Source organism: Corylus avellana, chromosome 2, assembly GCF_965113065.1.
Source record: "Corylus avellana chromosome 2, dhCorAvel1.hap1.2, whole genome shotgun sequence".
Lineage (NCBI taxonomy): Eukaryota > Viridiplantae > Streptophyta > Magnoliopsida > Fagales > Betulaceae > Corylus > Corylus avellana.
In genome coordinates, this window is record NC_142491.1 from 46,054,861 (window position 1) to 46,078,069 (window position 23,209).

At 37.9% G+C, this 23,209-nt stretch overlaps 2 protein-coding genes across 4 annotated transcripts; one reads left to right on the plus strand and one right to left on the minus strand.

Annotated features, from left to right (window-relative positions):
* The first annotated feature begins 300 nt into the window (after positions 1 to 300).
* On the plus strand, positions 301 to 14,177 carry GLT1 (NADH-dependent glutamate synthase 1). Of its 2 annotated transcripts, XM_059572522.2 has the most exons (22): positions 301 to 920; positions 1,312 to 1,431; positions 1,986 to 2,099; positions 2,778 to 2,930; positions 3,279 to 3,379; positions 3,486 to 3,582; positions 4,053 to 4,162; positions 4,966 to 5,069; positions 5,248 to 5,427; positions 5,519 to 5,862; positions 5,944 to 6,014; positions 6,106 to 6,575; positions 6,753 to 7,622; positions 8,369 to 8,523; positions 8,767 to 8,928; positions 9,068 to 10,660; positions 11,168 to 11,386; positions 11,503 to 11,771; positions 11,949 to 12,254; positions 12,388 to 12,655; positions 12,932 to 13,189; positions 13,401 to 14,177. In XM_059572522.2, the coding sequence occupies exons 1-22, from the start codon at positions 522 to 524 to the stop codon at positions 13,698 to 13,700; spliced, it is 6,663 nt and encodes a 2,220-aa protein (XP_059428505.2). In that variant the 5' UTR covers positions 301 to 521; the 3' UTR covers positions 13,701 to 14,177. The 2 variants fall into 2 exon arrangements, with proteins under 2 accessions (XP_059428505.2, XP_059428509.2); XM_059572526.2 differs by lacking the exons at positions 301 to 920; positions 1,312 to 1,431; positions 1,986 to 2,099; positions 2,778 to 2,930; positions 3,279 to 3,379 and adding an exon at positions 3,643 to 3,704 and having other exon boundaries at positions 3,508 to 3,560.
* On the minus strand, positions 13,407 to 18,456 carry LOC132162274 (uncharacterized). 2 transcript variants are annotated; one of them, XR_015911543.1, is made up of 4 exons: positions 18,269 to 18,456; positions 16,229 to 16,395; positions 15,994 to 16,095; positions 13,407 to 13,560 (listed from the first exon to the last, which is right to left on the minus strand). XR_015911543.1 is itself a non-coding variant. In XM_088513852.1 (3 exons), the coding sequence occupies exons 1-3, from the start codon at positions 18,345 to 18,347 to the stop codon at positions 16,078 to 16,080; spliced, it is 264 nt and encodes an 87-aa protein (XP_088369978.1). In that variant the 5' UTR covers positions 18,348 to 18,456; the 3' UTR covers positions 15,849 to 16,077. The 2 variants fall into 2 exon arrangements, 1 of the variants encoding a protein (XP_088369978.1); XM_088513852.1 differs by lacking the exon at positions 13,407 to 13,560 and having other exon boundaries at positions 15,849 to 16,095.
* Between the last annotated feature and the right edge of the window lie 4,753 nt (positions 18,457 to 23,209).

Sequence of the window (23,209 nt, forward strand, 5' to 3'; positions counted from 1 at the left end):
TCTTTTCTTGTGCTTTCTTGGTTATTTTCCGGGAAAGCCGGTGGTTGGTTGGCTTGGTTATGCTGTGCTCTTTCTCTGGCCTCAAGATTTGTGGCACGTGACGATCAGATTCTCGTTGGTTAATTCATATAAGAAAATTGTTGTAATTATTATTTTTTTCCTTTTTTTTTTCCCTGCCTAAACAACAAGTGTTGTGTTTCCCCTAAATCAATCAGATTTTCATTTCATTCTCTGAACCAGAAAATCACTCTGAGCTGAAGAAGACGGACGGTTTAGATCTGTAAACTATCACGTAAAAATTGGTGAAAACACAAATCTTCTCAGATTTGTGTTTTTCTGGATCATTCTCAGTGTGTTTGTAATTTGAGATTTGGTTTCTTATTTGGAGTCAAATACTAGATCCGAGTCAGAGACATAAAGGAGCTCAAATATCCTTAAAATAAGTAGGTTCAAAATTTGTCCTCTGTGTGCTGTATTCTTGGAAACCTAGCTATTGTTGAATTTTCGGTGAATTCTCAAAGATGTTAGCGAGTTCGAGTTCGATTCTCCAGCTCCGAACCGGTGCGTCCGGCGCTCTGCCTTCGCTGGACAAGTCCTCGAACCAGCAGTCGAAACTCAATGCGGCTCCGAGAGCTCCGACAACCCGGTTTAATGCGCGATGCTCGGCGGGGGCGAAGAAGTCGGTGAATGTAATAGAGAAGAGGTTTTTGGGGACCCGATTGCGGGCTTCCGGGTCGGAGAGATTCCAGTTCTGGAGGTCGGACGGGCCTGGGAGGGCGCCTAAGCTCAGGGTCGCGGTCCGCTCGTCGTTCTCCGCGGTGCCGGACAAGCCTCTCGGGCTCTACGACCCGTCGTTTGATAAGGACTCGTGTGGGGTCGGATTCGTTGCAGAGCTATCCGGCGAAAGTAGCCGTAAAACGGTAAGATTATCAGTTTTTTTGACACAAGGATGTACATGTGTATGTGTATCTATTTTCTTTAAAATCTTTGAATCTATGGGTGTATTGTGCTTTTAGCAATCAATTTTATGTGTGTTATTTGTGCGCAATATGTATACTTACATGTATCTATGTACGTCCGTATGTATATTTGCTCTGTGTACTTTGATCTTATGCATGTGGGTTGTGTGTTTGGGTTTTTTGAACTTTGATTTTCTGGAAGTCTTTGCCGTATTTTTTTATGTGCACGTATGACGTATGTGTTTTTTAATTTGATGTTGGTGTGTTTATTGGGTATTTGGATTTGAGGGTGCGTGTTTGTGAGTGTTCTGAGGCGAGCGTTATTGTTTACGGTTTTTTTTTTTTTTGGTAGGTTTCGGATGCTTTGGAGATGCTGGTACGGATGTCACACAGAGGTGCCTGTGGGTGTGAAGCCAACACTGGTGATGGAGCCGGAATTCTTGTTGCTCTTCCTCACGAATTCTATGAGGAGGTTTGTTTTTTTTTTTTTTTTAATTGTATTTTGTCGTTCTAATTTTTATATAAATGAGAAACAGTTTCCTTTCAGGGAATTTTTTTTTTCTACCTTTGTTGGTTTCTGTTTGTTTTGACAGATCTTTGTGAAAATAAACGTGAAATTTCCTTTTCGTCCTCGGTTTTACCCGTTGTGTTTTTTTATGCATCCTGGAGGATGCACAACCATTTTCCACTTTGAATTTTTTTTTTGTTTTTTTTTTTTTTTGGAAATTCCAGAAATATTTCTTATCTTGCTGAAAGTGCAAAAATATTTTTTCTTACATTTTCTATTTCTTTGAGGGAAAATAATCCCTCAGACGGAGCTCGAGGTTGAAATTATTCCTGAGGAATATCTTATGGTTGTGAACAATCAAATTGAAGAACCTTTAATTTTTAAGATTTAACATTTGGAGTAACTGTTCTGCATTAGTTGGTTTTCCTTTTATTTATTTTTTAACTTTTACTTCTACTTCCATTTTTATTTGCAGTATAAAACTTTGTATTCATTGTTTTTGGTATGCCATTTCTCAGGTTGTTAAGGATCTTGGGTTTGAGCTTCCACCAGCAGGGGAATATGCTGTTGGCATGTTCTTTTTGCCCAAATCGGAGAGTAGAAGGGAAGAAAGCAAAAATGTGTTCACAAAGGTAATTTTGAGAACGAAAGTTTTGCTCTGTTTGCATTTGTTTGTGGTTCGTGATTGCCCAAGGGTTGCTAAGAGTGCGATTTTATACATTTCTACGTTTAGGAGTACATTTTAAAAAAATTGTGGAGTAGAAAAATATGCATTTTCAAATTGCAGGCAAGTTGATACTTTTTTCAAAACGACTTATTTTAAAAGCTCAAAGGCAATTTTAAACGCACCCTTATGCAATCATTTACTCTGTTGGAGTCTCAAACTACATTTGTTTGATCCTTACACTTACAATTTAGTGCTTCAACTTGAAGCTTACTGCACTTTCTACTAGTGAAGTAGCACCTGTAACACTTCTTAGGTGCCTGGCGACGCCAGGCTACAACATATTTGGTTGGAAATTTTATCCCAGTTGTTTTCTGGTGTTACTTGAAATTCATAAATCCATATATGATTTCATTGCTGTGTGTATCGCTTACAGTGTATATTAGGATTTGGACCTTATTCCTATATAAATATGCTTCTTCACTTCCTACTTGTTGATCGATTCCCTTATTTCTTAAATGGAAGTGATTTCTGCTGCATACTTTCCCGCGTATCAATTTGGTCTATTTGCTTTCTCGGCTTCTCATTTGATTCTTCCATGTTTTTATCCTATCATTGATGAGAAAATGTTTGCTTGTGTTTGAAGGTTGCAGAGTCTCTTGGGCATACTGTTCTTGGGTGGCGACCTGTGCCTACAGATAACACAGGATTGGGCATGTCTGCCTTGCAGACAGAACCTGTGGTTGAGCAAGTTTTCCTTACACCTACTCCTCAGTCACAAGTTGATTTGGAGCGGCAGGTAGGATTCAATTTCTGATATTCTACAAGTCGGTTATAGAGGTTCAAAGTGGGAAGGCATGATTCTTTTGCAATGCTGTTAGGATAAGGTTTACTTAATCACATTGATAGTGCTGTTTTTCTAACTATTAATTTTTTGAACAAAGCAAGTGTTCAACCAGGAACTAATTTTGAGAAATTAATAGGTTAAAAAACTATTAGCATGATTCGTGATCCTAACTGTCAAAACAAATAATTTTTTTTTTTTTGACACAGAGGTAACAACGGATTTGATCATTTGTGGTTTAGTTTATTGTGGTAGTTAATGTTGGAACATTTTGATAGCCTTATCCTATTGCTTTTTGTGCAGATGTACATACTGAGGAGGGTTTCAATGATTGCCATTAGAGCTGCATTAAACCTTGAATATGGTGGTGCTAAGGACTTCTATATCTGTTCTCTTTCCTCAAGGTGAGCTGTTCTGAAAGTCACATTATCTGTTCCAGATGCTAGGTAGTATATAATCTAGGTTCTTTGCCCTTTTGCAATTTGTCATTCCTTTACCTGATTTATGCAGGACTGTTGTTTACAAGGGTCAGTTAAAGCCAAATCAGTTGAAGGATTATTATTATGCAGATATTGGCAATGAAAGGTTTACGAGCTACATGGCCCTGGTAAATATATTATCCATTACCTTTCTTCTCTCTCCACTAACTCTATACTCCAACAAACAGCATGGGAACAACCGGTAACTGAAGAGATGCAAGGTTGAGGAATGACTTCTGAGGCATTTGAGGTTTGAATGATCTCTTAAGTTCTTCCACTCCCTTGATTACTGTTTGAATTTGGATGCTGGATTAGATGCATTGGGTGAGTTGGTAAGAAAGCTTCATTATCAAGATAATCATGTTTGCAGAAACTTGGTGCGGCTCTCTGTGATCAGTTGTTGGGGATGAAAATTTTCAGTTGAGTGGTGGGAAGGAAATTGCATTGGTTAAACTAGCTTAGGGTTTCCAAGATTTAGTATCGCTGCCATATAAGTGCCCAAACAAAACTTCACATGTTTCCACATCAATTTCTTATACTTGAATATGGTAGATGGGATTGCCAATGACAGGCTCGGTTCCTTTGATTTTTGATGCAGATACACTCGAGATTCTCAACGAATACATTTCCCAGCTGGGATCGTGCTCAACCTATGCGTATCTTGGGCCACAATGGAGAAATCAACACACTTAAAGGCAACATAAACTGGTATGTAATTGAGTAAAAAGAGTTGTTTTGTATTCTTAAGTAAATAGTGGGATTGCATTTTTTAGCCTGTAACTGATATTGGTCCTTACATAAAAACAGGACACACCTTGTTCAATAAGTTAATGTGATTGATATATTACCTTCGTACCTTTGACTTAAACTATTTCTTGATTTCCTCTCAATAATGATTGTTTATGGCTCAAGTTAATAAGGGTGATATCATCTCACAGCAACTGATGTTTTCCATGCTTGGCACTAGGTAACATTGTGAAGGTTGGTAATGTCATGGAATGTGTGTCATTTTGGTAAAGGCCACTTTTTTATCCCAACGTGCTTGCTTGTCAAGAATTGCTATGATAAATGACAGTTAATAAGATATATTCTCTGTTCACGCTGCTCAGTTAGTGATTTCTTGAACAGGACAAATGACATCTGGAACATAGGCCAGACTTCCAGTCTTTAAAGTTATTTATATTGATTTGTCGTTGTTAAGGTCAGTTTATACTGTTTCATGTAAGGACGACAGCATCTGCAACTCACTGTTGGTGACAAGGAATAAATAAAGAATCTTTGAGAATCCACTTGCTAAAGAGATTGAGTTTGTTTATGACACCACAACCTTGGTCTAGATGTCTCTACAACCTTACTTGCCAAACACCTGCTTGTGCATTTTATCAATTCACAAATTTATTAAAATGTAGGGAAGTGAAAAATGGCATTAAAATGTTGGGACAGAGTCTTATCAAAGCTTGCTATCAGAATGATGAGAACGTATAGGCTGACACATTTTTCATTTTACTCAGGATGAAGGCACGGGAGGGTCTATTAAAGTGTAACGAGCTTGGCCTCTCAGAGAATGAGTTGAAGAAGCTTCTACCATTTGTGGATGGCAGTTCATCTGATTCAGGTCACTTTTAACTTAGATCTTGCATATATCTGTAGGTATACAGAAATTCTTGCATGAAATAAAATCTACTTTCTTTAACCAGTGAAGTTGTGAAGGTTTAATGTGAGATGCATTACAAAGTTCTGCACATGATCTTATTATATTCTGACTCGTCTTTATGTGATTTTTTCCTCTACAGGAGCTTTCGATGGTGTCCTTGAGCTTCTTGTTCGAGCTGGTAGAAGCCTCCCTGAAGCTATGATGATGATGATTCCTGAAGCATGGCAAAATGACAAGAATATGGATCCTAATCGAAAGGCGCTATATGAATACTTCTCTGCTCTAATGGAGCCATGGGATGGGCCAGCTCTTATATCATGTAATAATTTTAAATTTTTTACTGACTCCAATGGCTTGATTTATACGTCATCTAATCTTTTAGCTTTGTATTTGTGTAAAATCATTTGTAGTTACTGATGGCCGCTATCTGGGAGCAACTTTGGATCGCAATGGGTTGCGGCCCGGTCGTTTCTACATCACCCACAGTGGACGAGTTATAATGGCCAGTGAAGTTGGCGTAGTAGACATTCCACCTGAAGATGTGTATAGGAAAGGAAGACTAAACCCTGGCATGATGCTTTTGGTTGATTTTGAAAATCATATTGTGGTCGATGATGAAGCCCTGAAGCAGCAATACTCACTGGCGAGGCCTTATGGCGAGTGGCTTAAAAGGCAAAAAATTGAACTCAAGGACATAGTTGACTCTGTTCGTGAATCGGAAAGGGTCCCTCCTCCCCTTGCGGGAGTGATTCCAGTAAGTATGAGGTCACTGTTGTCTTTGACTTTCCTTGGTGGGGAATTCTCATTTTGGTTAAATTTATTTTGCAACTTTTAGGCATCTAGTGATGATGACAACATGGAAAACGTGGGCATTCATGGTTTATTGGCTCCATTGAAAGCTTTTGGGTATGTATTTCTCTGTACTGCATTTGCTATTGCTTTCTTGATTTTTGCATTTTACAGGGAATCATTTTCAATGTCTGGCTTCCCTATGCAGTTACACTGTTGAAGCCTTGGAAATGTTGTTGCTTCCTATGGCAAAAGATGGTGTGGAGGCTCTTGGTTCTATGGGAAACGACACTCCGTTGGCTGTAATGTCTAACAGAGAAAAGCTCACTTTTGAGTACTTCAAGCAAATGTTTGCCCAAGTAACAAACCCTCCAATTGATCCTATTCGGGAGAAGATAGTCACCTCCATGGAATGTATGATTGGTCCGGAGGGTGACCTGACAGAAACCACTGAAGAACAATGTCATCGTCTTTCACTGAAAGGTCCTCTTTTATCCATCAAAGAAACAGAAGCAATAAAAAAGATGAATTATAGAGGTTGGCGAAGCAAAGTTCTAGACATAACTTATTCTAAAGACAGAGGTAGCAAGGGATTGGAGGAGACCTTGGATAGGCTTTGTGCTGAAGCACATGATGCAATTAAGGAGGGTTGTACGTTACTTGTGCTTTCTGATAGAGGTATCGTAATTGCAGTAAATGGAATGGAAAACCATCTAATATAATGTTTTGTTGAGTTATTGACTGATTTATTTTTCATTCTTTGGATCTGTAGCTTTTTACTGGAATGGAAAACCATCTAATATAATGTTCTGTTGAGTTATTGACTGATTTATTTTTCATTCTTTGGATGTGTAGCTTTCTCGCCTAAGCGTGTTGCGGTAAGCTCCCTCTTGGCTGTTGGTGCGGTTCATCAATATCTCGTTAAAAAGCTTGAGCGCACCCAAGTTGGGTTGATAGTTGAAACTGCTGAACCACGTGAAGTGCACCATTTCTGTACGCTTGTTGGGTTTGGTGCAGATGCTATATGCCCATACTTGGCTATAGAAGCCATTTGGAGACTGCAAGTTGATGGAAAGATCCCACCAAAATCAAGTGGTGAGTTCCACTCAAAGGAAGAGCTGGTCAAAACGTACTTCAAAGCAACCAGCTATGGAATGATGAAGGTTCTTGCCAAGATGGGGATATCAACTTTGGCCTCTTACAAGGGTGCTCAGATTTTTGAAGCTCTGGGTCTTTCTTCAGAGGTGATTGAGAGGTGCTTTGCTGGAACTCCAAGTAGAGTTGAGGGTGCAACATTTGAGATGCTTGCTCGTGATGCATTTCATCTGCATGAGTTGGCGTTTCCCTCTCGGGCTTTTCCTCCCAAAAGTGCAGAAGCTGTAGCACTGCCAAACCCAGGTGATTATCATTGGAGGAAAGGTGGTGAGATTCACCTGAATGATCCCCTTGCTATATCCAAGTTGCAGGAGGCTGCCCGAACCAACAGTGTTGCTGCCTACAAAGAATACTCCAAGCTTATTCATCAATTGAATAAAGCCTGCAATTTACGGGGCCTATTGAAATTTAAAGAGGCAGAGGCGAAAGTTCCTTTGGATGAAGTGGAACCTGCCAGTGAGATTGTCAAACGGTTCTGTACTGGGGCCATGAGTTATGGATCGATATCGTTGGAGGCCCACACAACATTGGCTATTGCTATGAATAAAATTGGAGGAAAATCAAATACAGGTTTGCTTGTCTCCCTTTAGAGACTTCATCTTGGTTTTATTTGTCTAGTACCATGCAACTTATACAGCCGTTAGGTAAATGTATTTGAATTAGGATTTTGATTACTTTTGCACGGCTTACTTATTGAGAATCTTTCTAGGCATTTTCTTTAGTTAAATGTAAGAATTTCTTGCACATGAATTTTCTTATTTTAAGAATGACAGAAATTTCCTACAACCTACAAACTAGGTTGTAGGAGATCTTTCAATTTAGCCTTTGAAAAAATGACATGTGTCCCTTAGCATGTGAGAAGCACATGTTATTAAAGCTATTAAAGCATGTGAGAAGCATTGTTAAGCATTAATCATGCCTTTTTAATAGCATTAATAAGAAGTATGTCCTCCTCACATGGCAAAGGATCGATCTCACTATTTAGAGGTTGGATTGTAGGAACTCCTACAACCCAGTTTGTGGAAATTTCTGTTCTAAAAAAGAAAAGTTAATACCAAACTTATGATGGGGATTTACTTTTTAAAATTAAAGCTAACTTAAGGAATTGTTCCTTTTTTGTCATCCTTTGCTGTTATCTTTTATATATCTTCTAAACAACTTTTTAGTCAGTTTTTTAGTATATTGTTTAGTTTATTTCTACAGCTTTGAAGGATTTCTTTTCTCCCTCGGTTCAGTTACTACACATGAAAGGTTAACTGTTGATTATCATAACAATATTTTCAAATCATTGATTCTTATTTTGATTTCTGTTGAAGGTGAGGGAGGTGAGCAACCATCTCGTATGGAGCCTCTTCCAGATGGTTCAAAGAACCCAAAAAGAAGCGCAATTAAGCAGGTTGCAAGTGGGAGGTTCGGAGTTTCAAGTTATTACCTTACCAATGCCGATGAATTACAGATAAAAATGGCTCAGGTATCTTTTTGGATATTTTACATTTGGACTTCCTTTGATTACATCTTTTCATTTTCATATGTTACTATTTGGCCCTATCTTCCTATTGGAACAGAGGTTCCTCTTGTTTCATGGTAGATGATGCTGTGTCTGCAAAGCACCTTCAGGTGCCTTTGCATCTTTAATTGATACCTACCTTTGACATTTGGTGAGGTTAAATCTGTAACTGATTTTGTTTTAACTCTGGTATTCATCATTGCTCAGGGGGCCAAGCCTGGTGAAGGAGGTGAACTTCCTGGCCACAAAGTTGTAGGAGAAATTGCGGTCACCAGGAATTCTACTGCAGGGGTGGGACTTATTAGTCCACCACCCCATCATGATATATATTCAATCGAAGACCTTGCCCAGTTAATTCATGATCTTAAGGTATGTATGCGTCTCATTTTTTTTTTGTGAGTGATGTTTGACTATGCTTTGTATGGGGCAAATGGGAATTGCAATTTGATTAATCGTAAGTCACAAATTGAGTTGTAGACCATGTGATACCTTATTTATTTATTTATAGAACTCGAACCCTGCTGCTCGAATTAGTGTGAAGTTGGTATCTGAAGCTGGTGTGGGAGTAGTTGCTAGTGGAGTAGTCAAGGGGCATGCTGACCATGTCTTGATCTCTGGTCATGATGGAGGTACAGGGGCCTCTAGATGGACTGGAATTAAGAATGCTGGGCTACCATGGGAACTCGGTTTAGCAGAGACTCACCAGACATTGGTTGCTAATGACCTTCGTGGCCGAACGGTTCTCCAGACAGATGGTCAACTGAAAACTGGAAGAGATGTGGCCATAGCAGCCCTTCTTGGTGCGGAAGAGTTTGGCTTCAGCACAGCACCTCTCATAACTCTTGGTTGCATCATGATGCGGAAGTGCCACAAAAATACCTGTCCTGTTGGCATTGCTACTCAAGATCCAGTACTTCGAGAGAAGTTTGCTGGGGAACCAGAACATGTTATAAACTTTTTCTTCATGGTAGCAGAAGAAATGAGGGAAATTATGTCACAGCTTGGATTTCGAACTGTAAATGAGATGGTTGGCCGTTCTGATATGCTTGAAGTGGATAAAGAAGTGACTAGAAACAACGAGAAGCTGGAGAATATTGATCTCTCCCTATTACTTAGACCTGCTGCGGAACTTCGGCCTGAAGCTGCACAGTACTGTGTCCAGAAACAGGATCATGGCTTGGACATTGCATTGGACCAAAAACTTATTCCACTTTCCAAAGCTGCATTAGAAAAGGGTCTTCCCGTATACATTGAAATGCCAATCTGCAATGAGAACCGTGCTGTTGGAACTATGCTTAGCCATGAAGTGACTAAGCACTATCAAATGGCAGGGCTTCCTTCGGACAGCATCCATATCAAATTCAGTGGAAGTGCAGGTCAGAGCCTCGGAGCGTTCCTCTGCCCCGGAATCACGCTTGAGCTTGAAGGTGACAGCAACGACTATGTTGGTAAAGGGTTATCGGGTGGCAAGATTGTAGTTTATCCTCCAAAGGAAAGCAAATTTGATCCGAAAGAAAACATTGTAATAGGTAACGTGGCTCTCTATGGGGCAACGAGTGGGGAGGCATACTTCAATGGGATGGCAGCAGAAAGATTCTGCGTACGGAATTCAGGAGCTAAGGCAGTTGTGGAAGGTGTTGGTGATCATGGATGCGAGTACATGACTGGTGGGACTGTTGTTGTGCTTGGAAAAACTGGCAGGAATTTTGCTGCAGGTATGAGTGGTGGTATTGCTTATGTTCTTGATGTGGAAGGAAAATTCCAATCTCGGTGCAATCCTGAGCTCGTAGATCTTGATAAAGTTGAAGAAGAAGAGGACGTGATGACTCTTAGAATCATGGTTCAGCAACATCAGCGTCACACAAACAGCCAGCTAGCCAAAGAAGTTCTTGCTAACTTTGAGAATCTTCTGCCTAAATTCATTAAAGTTATACCCAGGGAGTATAAACGGGTTCTTGCAAGCTTGAAAGTAGAGGGAGCCTCCAAGGAGGCTGTGGAACATGCTGCTAAGGAACAAGATGAGGCAGAACTAATGGAAAAAGATGCTTTTGAACAGCTTAAGAAGTTAGCAGCTGCATCTTTGAATGAGAAATCCAATCAGGTAATTCCATTTTGATTGTAATCAGCATTAGTTTTTTTACCTGGGAATATCGCAGCCTCCCTGCCTCCCCCCTCATTCTCTCTCCTACTTATTAATTCTCATGTAGTATTAATGGTATAATATTGTGGTACAAAAATTGTGGAAGGGTGAGGCTTGTAGTTTAGAAGTTGAGTCCTTAGCTCTCCATATTGATTTCTTGGCCATAGAGTTCGACTTCAAAGTCACCTTACATTGAGTTTTCTTCTCTACTTTAGTTTTCAACCACTTTATTTTTCAGGTAGGTTTAGTTTTCTAGTTCACCTTTCGAAATTCATTATTTGTTGAATGCACTGCTACAATTTCTTGGCTTTTCATTAATCTTTAGAGTCTCATTTCCACTTTTATTTGCCCTACTTTCATTTGGTGGGGGTGGTGAGGAGATTCGGGGTGGCAATACCAGCATGCTGGTAACTGGTGATTCGGATAGTCGTATAAATTGTGACTGATGTGGGTTTTTGATATTTGCAGAAGGTAGAAGAGGCTAAATCATTGAAGAGGCCTACTCAGGTTACTGATGCTGTTAAACATCGAGGTTTCGTTTCTTATGAGCGTGAAGGTGTTCAATACAGGGATCCTAGTGTTCGGATGAATGACTGGGAGGAAGTTATGGAGGAATCAAAACCTGGCCCACTTTTAAAGACTCAGTCCGCACGATGCATGGACTGTGGTACTCCTTTCTGCCATCAGGTAAGAGTTGGTCTTTGATTTCACCTTTTTAAAAACCATTTGTAGCTATATTTTTTTTCTAAACTTGAACGTTCACTATAATTTTCTCATTTAAATCTCCGTTTTTACATTTGCAGGAGAATTCTGGATGTCCTCTTGGAAACAAAATACCTGAATTTAATGAGTTAGTGTACCAAAATAGGTGGCGTGAGGCATTAGACCGGCTCCTCGAGACAAATAACTTCCCGGAGTTCACTGGCAGAGTGTGTCCTGCACCTTGTGAAGGTTCTTGTGTTCTGGGCATTATTGAGAATCCTGTATCTATCAAGAGCATTGAGTGTGCCATTATAGACAAGGCGTTTGAGGAGGGATGGATGGTACCACGACCTCCCCTCAAGAGAACAGGGTATGTCTTGACTGGTGCTCTGTTTGATATGGTTTTCCTTTGTTAAATTGTTGGCTGAGACAATTACTTTCTGTTGTACTACCCAGTCAAAATAATCCTACTTTTTGAAGCGAGATTTTATAGGGAGAAGTGCCTTACTTCCATAACATGAATATAATATAATGTTTATGGTTGCAGGAAAAGAGTAGCGATTGTTGGAAGTGGACCAGCTGGATTGGCTGCTGCTGATCAGCTAAACAGAATAGGTCACATGGTGACCGTGTATGAGCGTGCTGACAGAATTGGAGGGCTTATGATGTATGGTGTTCCAAACATGAAGACTGACAAAGTGGATGTAGTTCTACGGAGGGTGAACCTTATGGCCCAAGAAGGTGTCAATTTTGTGGTTAATGCTAGTGTTGGAACTGATCCCTTATACTCTCTTGATCGGCTCCGAGAAGAGAATGATGCTGTTGTTTTGGCTGTAGGAGCCACAAAACCAAGGTAATTCATAGCCAGGTGGAAAGATAGAGATTATTGATTTGTCTTCTGATCTTGTGTATCCACCAGAAATTTGTTTTGCTATACAACTTGTTGTAGAGCATGTTTAAAGTTGCTAGTATTTTTTTTGGTGCAGGGACCTTCCTGTACCTGGACGGGAGCTATCAGGAGTCCATTTTGCTATGGAGTTTCTTCATGCAAACACTAAAAGCTTGCTTGATAGCAATCTCCAGGATGGTAACTACATTTCTGCCAAGGGAAAGAAAGTTGTGGTCATTGGTGGAGGTGACACTGGCACTGACTGCATAGGGACATCTATTCGGCATGGCTGTAGTAGTGTCGTAAATTTGGAGCTTCTCCCCCAACCACCGCAAACTAGGGCACCAGGCAACCCCTGGCCACAGGTTTTGACTTTCTTTCTTCCCAATGTCTCCTTTGTGATTCACGTTAATGTTGAACATTATTCCTCTAGTTTCCAATTGTCCTGTATTACAACCATTAATTGAGAACTGCTTGTTTCTTGGTTTGCCTTGAGTCGTCAAATTTGTTTGATTTTCCTTTTTCCATGCAATATTTGCTCAACCATCTCTTTTATGTGCAGTAAACAAAATTTGCAAGAGATTTGTCAGTTGTACTTGTAGATGCTTATGTAATTAGTTCCTTTTATTTTGGGATTGCAGTGGCCTCGTGTATTCCGTGTAGACTACGGGCATCAGGAAGCTTCTTCCAAGTTTGGAAAAGACCCAAGATCTTATGAGGTATTGACTAAGCGGTTTGTGGGAGATGAGAATGGAGCATTGAAAGGACTGGAAGTTATACGTGTCCGCTGGGAGAAGGATGCTAGTGGAAAGTTTCAGTATGAGGAAGTTGAGGGCTCTGAGGAGATCATTGAGGCTGACCTTGTCCTACTAGCCATGGGTTTCCTTGGCCCTGAGTCGGTTAGTTTCTTTACTTTTTTGTTCCCTCGTGGTTCCCTTTTAGAATGAAACCAATGACCAAGTTGAAAGCATATATTGGTGAACTTTAATTAGAAAACACTTTGACTAATCAAATGTTGTTCCAAGTTATCTTAGGTTACATTTATAACTGGAATTACATGGTTTGTTAAAAGAGAGTTGCTCACTGGTATTCCGCTCTTTGTTTTTCCAGACGGTGGCAGAGAAGCTGGGAGTGGAACGAGACAATCGATCAAACTTCAAGGCAGAGTATGGTCGTTTCTCAACCAGTGTGGATGGGGTCTTTGCAGCTGGGGATTGCCGGCGTGGCCAGTCGCTGGTGGTATGGGCAATCTCTGAAGGCCGGCAAGCTGCTGCACAGGTTGACAAATATCTTATAAGAGAAGAAAAAGACCTTGCTGTTAGCCCTGGGATCAAGGAAAACCTTATCAAGAGGCATCATGACCTTACCAAGAGGCACCAGGGCAGCAGCAAACACACAGTAATGACATAGGTGACCTCCAATTTTCTTTCCCATACAGTATTCAAAAGAAAAGAAATACAGAAAAACTATTCCTAAATTGGTCTTTCTCAAGTACAAACCAACGAGCGATGCCAAGGGACTCTAAATTGGTCTTTCTGGACTCGAGGCCAAGGGACTCTTGAAAGGTTTTGCAGGAGGAAAAAGTGGTTTCCGTGGTATGATTTTGCAGAAGCCAGTGGTAGCTTGAATTGGGCTGGGTATAGTGTTCAATTTCTTCATTAATAATGTTTATAGTTTATACTCCCCGTATTGTTTAAAAGGATTAGCTCATGTGGTTGTTTATTAAGGAATAATGTACAGTTTTGTTTCATAATTTATTTTTTAAGAATTATATATTGGAAATTTTTGATATTGTATTGGAATGAACTTTCGAGGTTGCCAAGCATGCTTGAATTATACAATAGTTACGAAATCTTTTGAATTGATATTTTCTTGAGTTGTTGTTTAGGATCCAGTAATTAATTTCTTCCCCTACATTATCTGAGTGGGTTTTATGATCATATAACCAAGGATGGTGCTTATCCCTTAGGCCTCGTTTGGTTCGCGAATTGTCTAGTCCATTGGAAAAGGATTAGCTACCACTGAGATTAGCTACACTGGGAATAGATTAACTAATCCTATTCTTTTGTTTGGTTGTAACGCTGGAATAAACTACCTAATCCTATTCCTTCGTTTGGTACAGTGCAATATGTTGGTGAATGGAATTGTATTGTGATCTTATTTCCTAAAATACCCTTATAATATAAATACAATTTATATTATTAAGGATTTTCATTTTTTTTTTTTTTTTTTGAAACATAAACAATTTTACTATAATTTTTTTTTTTTTAGTTATGTCATGTATATATAATTTTATATATATATACACGCTTGAACAGGTATGAATAACCTGTGTTCAAGTGTGTGTGTATATATATCAATGTGATTTTTAATTCAATTATATATATATATATATATATATATATATATAAATTAAAAATCACACTGAGAAAGTATAGAGAAAGAGAGATGGAGAAACAGAATAAAAAAAAAAATAAACCCTAAACAGAATCAAAGAGAAACGATACAGAGAATGGAGAAACAGAATAAAAAAAAAAAAAAAAAAAACCCTAAACAGAATCAAAGAGAAACGATACAGAGAATCAAAAGAAATAAAAAAACAGAAGAAAAATAAAAAAAACTCATAAACGTTTTGGGTACATATATATACACACACATACGCTTGAACACACGTTATTCGGTATGAATAACCTGTGTTCAAGCGTGTGTGTGTATATATATATACGCTTGAACACAGGTTGTACGCTTGAACATAGGTTATATCTATATATATATATATATATATATATATATATATATATAATTGAATTAAAAATCAAACTGAGAAAATATAGAGAAAGAGAGATGGAGAAACAGAATTAAAAAAAAAAAAAAAATTATTTATTTTTTTTTTAAAAAAGCCTAAACAGAATCAAAGAGAAACGATACAGAGAATCAAAAGAAAAAAAAAAAAAAAAAAAAAAAAAACAGAGAAACATTACAGAGAAAAAAAAATCCAAGAAATAGAGAGAGAATGAAATAACCAAGAAACAAAGAAGAGAAATCGAAGAGAAGAGAAGGGGAGAGAGATCGCTTGCGCAGAGAAGAGAGATCATTGCTCTTTGAGAGATGGAGATCGTTTTGCAGAGTCTCCTTAAGAGATGTGGGTGCTAGAAGGGTGGGGTTTTTGTGGGCAATTTACACGATAATTTTAATCCCACAGGAAAGGATTAGCTAAGCCACTCGTTTTTTAGTGGCTTAGCTAACCCCGTGTATATAGGATTAGTAATCCCATGGGAATAGCTATTCCCAGGAATAGAGTGTTACCAAACAAAGGACTAGCTATACCTAGTGTTAGCTAGTCCAATCCAAGGGTCTAATCCGCGAACCAAACGGGGCCTTAATTTTGTGGATTGAATGCAAGGATGAGAATCACAAGGCCAAAGAAAAGGATAAAAAATGGGGAAAAAAATTAATTATGTAACACCATTACATGTACTTTGCGAACAATTCCTGTATTGTGATTAGTTGGCCTTAACCAAAGAACTAGAGGTGAAATACCAATCAAACTCTGAAAGGTTTCATGAGACAGACATTTTATTTCAAGGAAATCATATGTATCCATAAATTTCGACAGATCACAGCAGGTCGTTCTGTCCTTCCCTCAAAAGTCCTTAACACTTCCAACTCGTTGACATATATAATACGACAACAGAGTACTTGCAGTTTGATTATTTAGCAAAATGATAAACAGCAGGTCGAAGTCTTGATCACATTAGTGCTTCCATGGTACTAATTCTTGGCCAGATCAGATGCATCCGCCCAACTGCAAAAGGTGATAGGAGGATAACAAAATCAATGGAGTATCTAGTTGAAGTGTTTCGCAGCATATATTATCTATCTGAATTTTGATACCCTGCAGATAACATTTGGCCACTGCAGATAGTATTTATGCTCACCAGTACGGCCTCTATCTCCTTGTCTGAGACTGGTGTTCGTTTTGGCTGAAGAGAAGCTTGGCCCCCGACAGCGGTATTTGCGGGTGATGCTGGAACATCTGACCTTAAAAGGGTAATATTATGAGTGTCCCTATTTGTTGATGCATGTTGAGCTTGAGATGTAGAACCTGTTCATGGAAACTTAAGGCACTTTTTAAATAAATTTCTTTTAAACACACTAAGAAACAAATTGGCAAAGCTACAAAGCAAATCTGTACTTAAGATTGATAGAAGTAAATGCAATAATGCTTCTACAAGTGTAACCAAAAAGAATGGTGGTGCAGGGACATGGTTTACCACACAATTAAGTTTGTGGTTAGTTACTCTCTCTTGGCATGTGAACAAAGAGTGAGACCAAGAATACATCAATGAACAGAAGAAAGTGACCAAGGTGTTTCCTCACTAGGATTACTAACATATATCAGTTAATAAGTAGAAAAGTTTCAAATCACTGCTCAAAGCTTCACACAATCAAATATAGCTTTGCTTGTTCAGACAAGAACATCAACACTATCCAATTTGCTATATGCGCATTAATCATGAAGCCATTCCCTGAGAAATGCATGAATTATATCATTTATCAAAATGTATGGAGCCAGTATGAACCCACTCTTGAAACTGCAAGTCAAGTGACATGAGTTCCTAATTTTTTTTTTGCAACATATCAAGACTACAATCTGAAAAAGGAAAGGACGCAGTGGAACCCACATAGTCATATACGTGCCAGTCCATACAAGTGCAGCCATATTGTCCATGCTAATGTCATATTTTTCATAAAGAAATACACAACCAACCCAACAATCTTATCGATCTTTCCCCACCTCATCCTCTATTCGTACCAAGACTAACTTGTCATCACAAAGGCAAGACGTTGATCAGTAGACTACTCAAATCTACTCATGGTGTATCATAATAAATGGCATGCTATACCACATGAAACTGAACTTTTGCACATATATCTTAACCTATTTATTTCCCACAAGTCTAGGATGCAACTTGAATAACACCTTACTAGATCAATGCAGTGAAAAGACCCCATTGCTTTCATTGGTATCAGCTTCATTGCCTTTTCTGCTCCGTTATATGCTTTCTTTTTCGCTACCTTTTTGTTCTGCAAGATTCATATCACTTAAATAAGCTCACAACTTCTGTAAAGCCACCAACACTTCTATTTTTTATAAACTCTATGTGTTTAGCCCACCCTTTTTGTCAGCAGCATCCATATTCTACAATCTGAGCTCCACACCACTCACTAAGGTATCACTGTTCCTCATTACTCATATGAGAACCACAGAAGCCTACATTCCTTTACATTGTCCCAGAATACTGCTTCCTCCAACTTTTCATTACTATATTTTAACTTGACTAAATCCTTCATGAATCATACTGTTCCGTAATGGCTGCAGAATCCTCTCTGCTCCATGATATCATTTTGCTCTTCTGCAATTTTCCCTTCCCAAACCATGACCTTTGGGTCCCCTTGTCCTTGCAATGCCCCACTTGAATTCAGAAGACCTAACAAGTACAGCTGCCGCCACATCAATCAATATAGCATAACATTTCTGAACAACGCCATCATTTACTTCTCAAAACAGACTCATGCTCCTTTGTTACTCTTGAAGGCAAACTGCTCATCCATCTCAATAGCTCATGAATATATAATTGGACCATAAATTAGCCAATCTGAATTTGATAATTACAAAAGTTTCCATATGGTACAGTTCGAAATAAAACAAGAATGACCCAGTACTCCGTTTTGACAAAACAACATAATAAAGATGCACAAACCCTGAGTCAATCAAAGTATAAAGCATCTTTAATTATAATTTGAACCAAACTTTCTATCCCAGTATTTCTTTCTTAAACTGCCATTTAAGTAGGATTGTAGGAAGTATACGAATCAATCATCATATGTGTGCAAATGTAAGTCATAACAACAAAATTCACAAGAAGCAAAGGAAAGAATGAAAGAAAATATAAAGAGAGAGGGAGAGAGAGAACCTGAAGCTGAGGATTTTGGGTGTCTTTGTGGGAATTTAATGCGTGGAATTCTCTTCAAGATCTGCCCTTCTCCACCCATTATCGCCTTACCTTTCTCTTTCTCTCTTCTCTTTCGCTTCAGGAAGCCTAGCACGACAAGGCAAAATTATAAGGCCTGTGCCCGTGTTTAGGGGCGTGTTTGGAGCTTTTCCCCTTGAAAGGCTTTAAAGCGTTTCGGAATAATCACAGTATTTGCGTTGGAATAATTGATAGACATTAGAGATTACGCTAGACTACCGCACGTTGACGTTGGTATGCAAATTCGTGGCCGAAAGTAGGGGTGTCAATTCGGTCCGATTTTTCGGTTTTTGGCCAAAACCGGAACCGGAGTACCTTGGTTCTCAGTTTTGGGAAACCGGAACCGGAACCCGGACCCTGGTTAACTGGGGTCCCGGTTACCGGCCGGTTCCAGTTTTACCTGGTTCGGTAATCGGTTTTTGAAAAAAATTGGTTTTTGGGCTTATTTTAGGTGTTGGGCCTAAAATAAGCCCTTTTTTTTTTTTTTTTCATAAGTTGGTTCATTTTTTTTTAAAATCTATTAGTCTTTTTGTCTAGATTAAAGAGGTTTTGTTGTGATTGTTCCAAATAATTAAAAAATAAACCTAAAAAAGCCCAAAAATCCTAAAAAATCAATGTTTTTAATATATATATATATATATATATATATATATATATATATTAAAAACATTAAAAAATATTCATAGAGATTATCCTAAGTGTAAATTTTTTTTTTAAAAAAACATATATATATAAACCCGGTTCCGGTATTCCCGGTAAAAACCGGGACCGGAACCGGGGTACCTGGTTTTTGAATTTTTCAAACCGGAATCAAAACCGGGTCTCCGGTTTTTCGGTTTCCCGGTAATTTTTGATACCCCTAGCTGAAAGAAAAAGAATGAATTATCAGATAGAAAAGCAAAAACATCATAATTTTTAATGCATGTTTATTTCATTTTTCTTCTTTTAGCTTGTTCCTCATTTACTATTTTATCCTTTTTGTCTCACCGTTTTAGTTTTTTAAACCATCCAAATAAAATAAATGCACTAATTCTAGATATGACACAACTTTGTAAAGAAAATTATATTTGTTTTCTTCTAGAAATATAAACATAGTTATTATCATGATGAAATATAAAGACTATTTTTTGAGAAAATCTTCACCTCTTGGTAGGGTGGTGGATTCTGAAATTTGTGGAATGCCCTCACAAATGACTCTTTCATTTTAACCCAAGGCGCCAATTTTCTACATAAAACAGTGTTTGGGACCTGATGTTTCCGATGGGAAGGAGTTGGTCAAGCCATATATTTCAATGGCTATGAATTAGGATCTTAAATGCAGAGCAAAGTAACATTTATTCATGTTTACAAGATCTTAGAATTATTGTTATTACCATGAAAAGTTAATAATGATGCATGACCAAAATTTTGTAAATGTGTTTTCAAGTAATTTTTTTTTTTTAATTTTTTTTAATGTTTTATATTTTTACGAGTGTTTTGTTTTTTCCTCATTATTTTTTATATTTCTTCGCAAACCTAAAATTAATTAAAAAAAAAAAAAAAGGAAAAAGAAAAAGTTTTGCATGAATGATTGTTGGGCTTGGCATGTTTAGTCCAACTACAGTTGGCGGTTAGTGATTCAGCCGGCACCTTTAAGCCTGACAAATGGGGCTTTGACTGCATGAGATTGTGTTAGTTCCATTTTCTTGAACGTGGCCCATTGAGATCGAGGCTGGGATTTACTGCGTGCTGGGGGAACCCTAAATTTTCTTACATTTAAAATGAACACATAACAATCATTGCATGTAGCTGCGAGAGCCAGAGCCTGCCCAGGCCTGATGATAATGCCTGTTTGAGTTCAGGCCCAAGAAGACTCTAAAGCCCAAGCCTGAATGTTTTCCTATTTTTTTTTCGTCTTGTTTGAACATTGAACAGAAATTAATCTTCATGCACATGGTCGTTTGCATGTTAGATTGACATTGATTATCTGCAGACAGAAATGGCAATAACTCTTTTTATTGGCTAATTAATTCTAGTGCCTCATCACGTGTGGCAATAGAAAAACACCGGAGGAACCTCACTCTGGCATCTCAGGAGCTATATAAGGAAGCCTACAATACCACAGTGGCAGTGGTTAACCGTGGTTAAGTGGTTTCAAGAAAATTTTTATGGGGTCTAAGCATGTATTAGAGCATGAGTTCGAATATTCATAATAAAGAATTACTTGCACAATCCTAATTATAGTATTAGCCGCCTTGGGAATTCATTGATGTCTTGGAGAGGTTGGGTTAGACTATGACATAATTGATTTTGAGGAAGTGCATGCTGTTCCTGCCATCTAGGTCTCTCATGAGCAATTCACAGTGGGTAGGGGCTACCATGGTAATGCGCAGGTAGAGTAGCCACAGTTGGTCGCCCACTCCTGCCCTGTCTTTGCTTTAAAGAAAAAGAACGAAGCCTACAATTGCAGTAGATACATTTTCAACTTCAATCAAAATTTAGAAACTGGTGCAGTTACCCAATCAATTAATTTCAAGTGGAAAGCCCCTGATAAAATTTTTAAAAAAGCTCCTTTGATTTGAACTTATTCCAAGCTTCATGTGCTTTAAGTACATGAATAAAAAAGCTCATCTTAGGTTTTTTAATGAAATAATCTCTCAAGGTTTGGTTACTTGGTGTATTCACTCCTAAAAGATAAATTTCAGACCTATGTAATACAGCCCCACCACATAGACAGTTAAATCTAACTTTTTGGCAAGAGTGTGACCTTAAGGAGTTGTTTGCACGCAAGAGGATCATTCATTTCTTTCTCTATGTTTAATCAACTCATCCATTTTTTATATGCTACTAAAGATAAAGAGAGTTGATTTACCCACCCTCAATTTCTTTAATATATATGCTACTTTGAACCATTCTTACAATTGACAGTGTCAAATATTGTTGATTCTAATTGGCTAACATCATTTTGGTGGTAGTCGTTCACAACCTTTTCTTAAATTAACTAACAAGTGAGACTTCTCTCACACCATTCAATATTACTGAATAGTTGTAAACCTTGTGACATTTCAAAAACGAATTAAAAGCACGTTTCAACACTTCAGCAGCCGTGGGTCTGCTGGCAGAGACCCGCGTGAGTTAGGCCTGACTCACGCTGGGTTTGGCCTAACCCACGGGTCACAAGGCCATAGAACTTTTTTTTTTTAAAAAAAAAAAGTTGGAATTAAGGGTAAATTTTGAATTTTATAAAAAAATCAGGGGTATAAACGTAATTGTCTCACTTTTAATGTTTAAAATCTACCGGAGTGGTTTAAATTGAATGCAATTGAAAGTTTAGGGGTTCAAATTGAGAGGTTTTGAAGTTTTAGGGGGCTTGTCAAATTGCGTGGTAATTCAGGGGTCTAAAGTGAAGTTACCCCAACAAAAAATAATAAATAATTGGAGAAACTTCAGAAATTAAGGATCCCTGAACTATCGCGCATTTTGAGAAGATCCCCTAAATTTCAAAAACTCTCAATTTCACCCATTGAACTTTCATTTTGATGCAATTTACCCCTCCGTCAATTTTTACCGCTAAAACCCTTAAAAAGACAAAATTACCCTTCAATTTTCTTTTTAAAAAAAATGAAAAAATTGAAGAAAAAAAAAGGTCACAAACCGTGGGTCACCTTGTGATTTTTTTTATTTTTTATTTTTTATAGTTTTTTATTTGAAATTAAGAGTAAATTTAGAATTTTATAAAAAATTTCAGGGTATAATGGTCATTGTATCACTTTTAACGTTTAAAAACTAACCGAAGGTTAAATTGACTGTAATTAAAAGTTGAAGAGTTCAAATTTAGAGTTTTTGAACTTTGGGAAAGTCTTCTCAAAATGCGCCATAGTTCAGAAGTCTAAAGTGAAGTTTTTCCTAAATAATTTAACAAACAAAGCCTGTAACCTCATGTAAGAATTTTCCATTTGCCTTACATAATCTCAACCATTATCATCGGTGGTAGTCATCTACCGTTTTGTTTTTTTTCCTTAATCGAGAACCCTTACTTTAATCAACCAACGAGTGCGACTTCTCACATCATTCATGTTGCTGAATATAGACTTTGAGACACATGTCAATTTCACATTTATTTCGATTCTTAAAAGTCAAAACTTATTGTAAACGCAACTAAAAGTTGCTGAATAATTGTAAACTTTGCTGATATTTCAATGATAGATCGAAAGCGTGTTTCAACACAGGATACATTATAATAACTTGCTTTAACTACACTCTTTTATATAATGTGGAAATTTTCATACCATCCAAAAAAAATGTCAAGAAAAAGAGGAGTACAAGATAAAGAAAAGAAGCAGGTAAAGAAAAAGTCCTTGATGTTTTGCAGCTCCAAGACGTTATTGCCATTTTTTTTATCTGCAGATAATCCAGGTCCATTAATTTGACATTATTTATCACGTACAGTGCATGAAAATTTATCACTAGACTCGCCGGTACATGCAATGATTGTTATGCAATCTCATCTGGAGATTGTTCGGAAGCTTATCTTATTTTTGTCTAATGACTTTTATTAAAAATGTTATATCTAGAGTTTCAGACCTCTAATTGTAGCAAGTCTTGCGCGTTGGAAAGTTAACTCAAAGATCTACAATTTCATATTTCACGAGGTTTGGCTAATTCCGATGTTTACTAGGTCAAAACGTCATTATTGTTCGCCAAACCTCGGAGGGGTAAATTGCATCAAAATGAAAGTTCGAAGGGTGAAATTGAGAATTTTTGAAATTTAGGGGGGTCTTCTCAAAGTGCGCGGTAGTTTAGGGGTCCTTAATTTATGAAGTTTCTCAAATTATTTATTATTTTTTGTTAGGGTAACTTCACTTTAGCCCCCTGAATTACCACGCAATTTGACAAGCCCCCTAA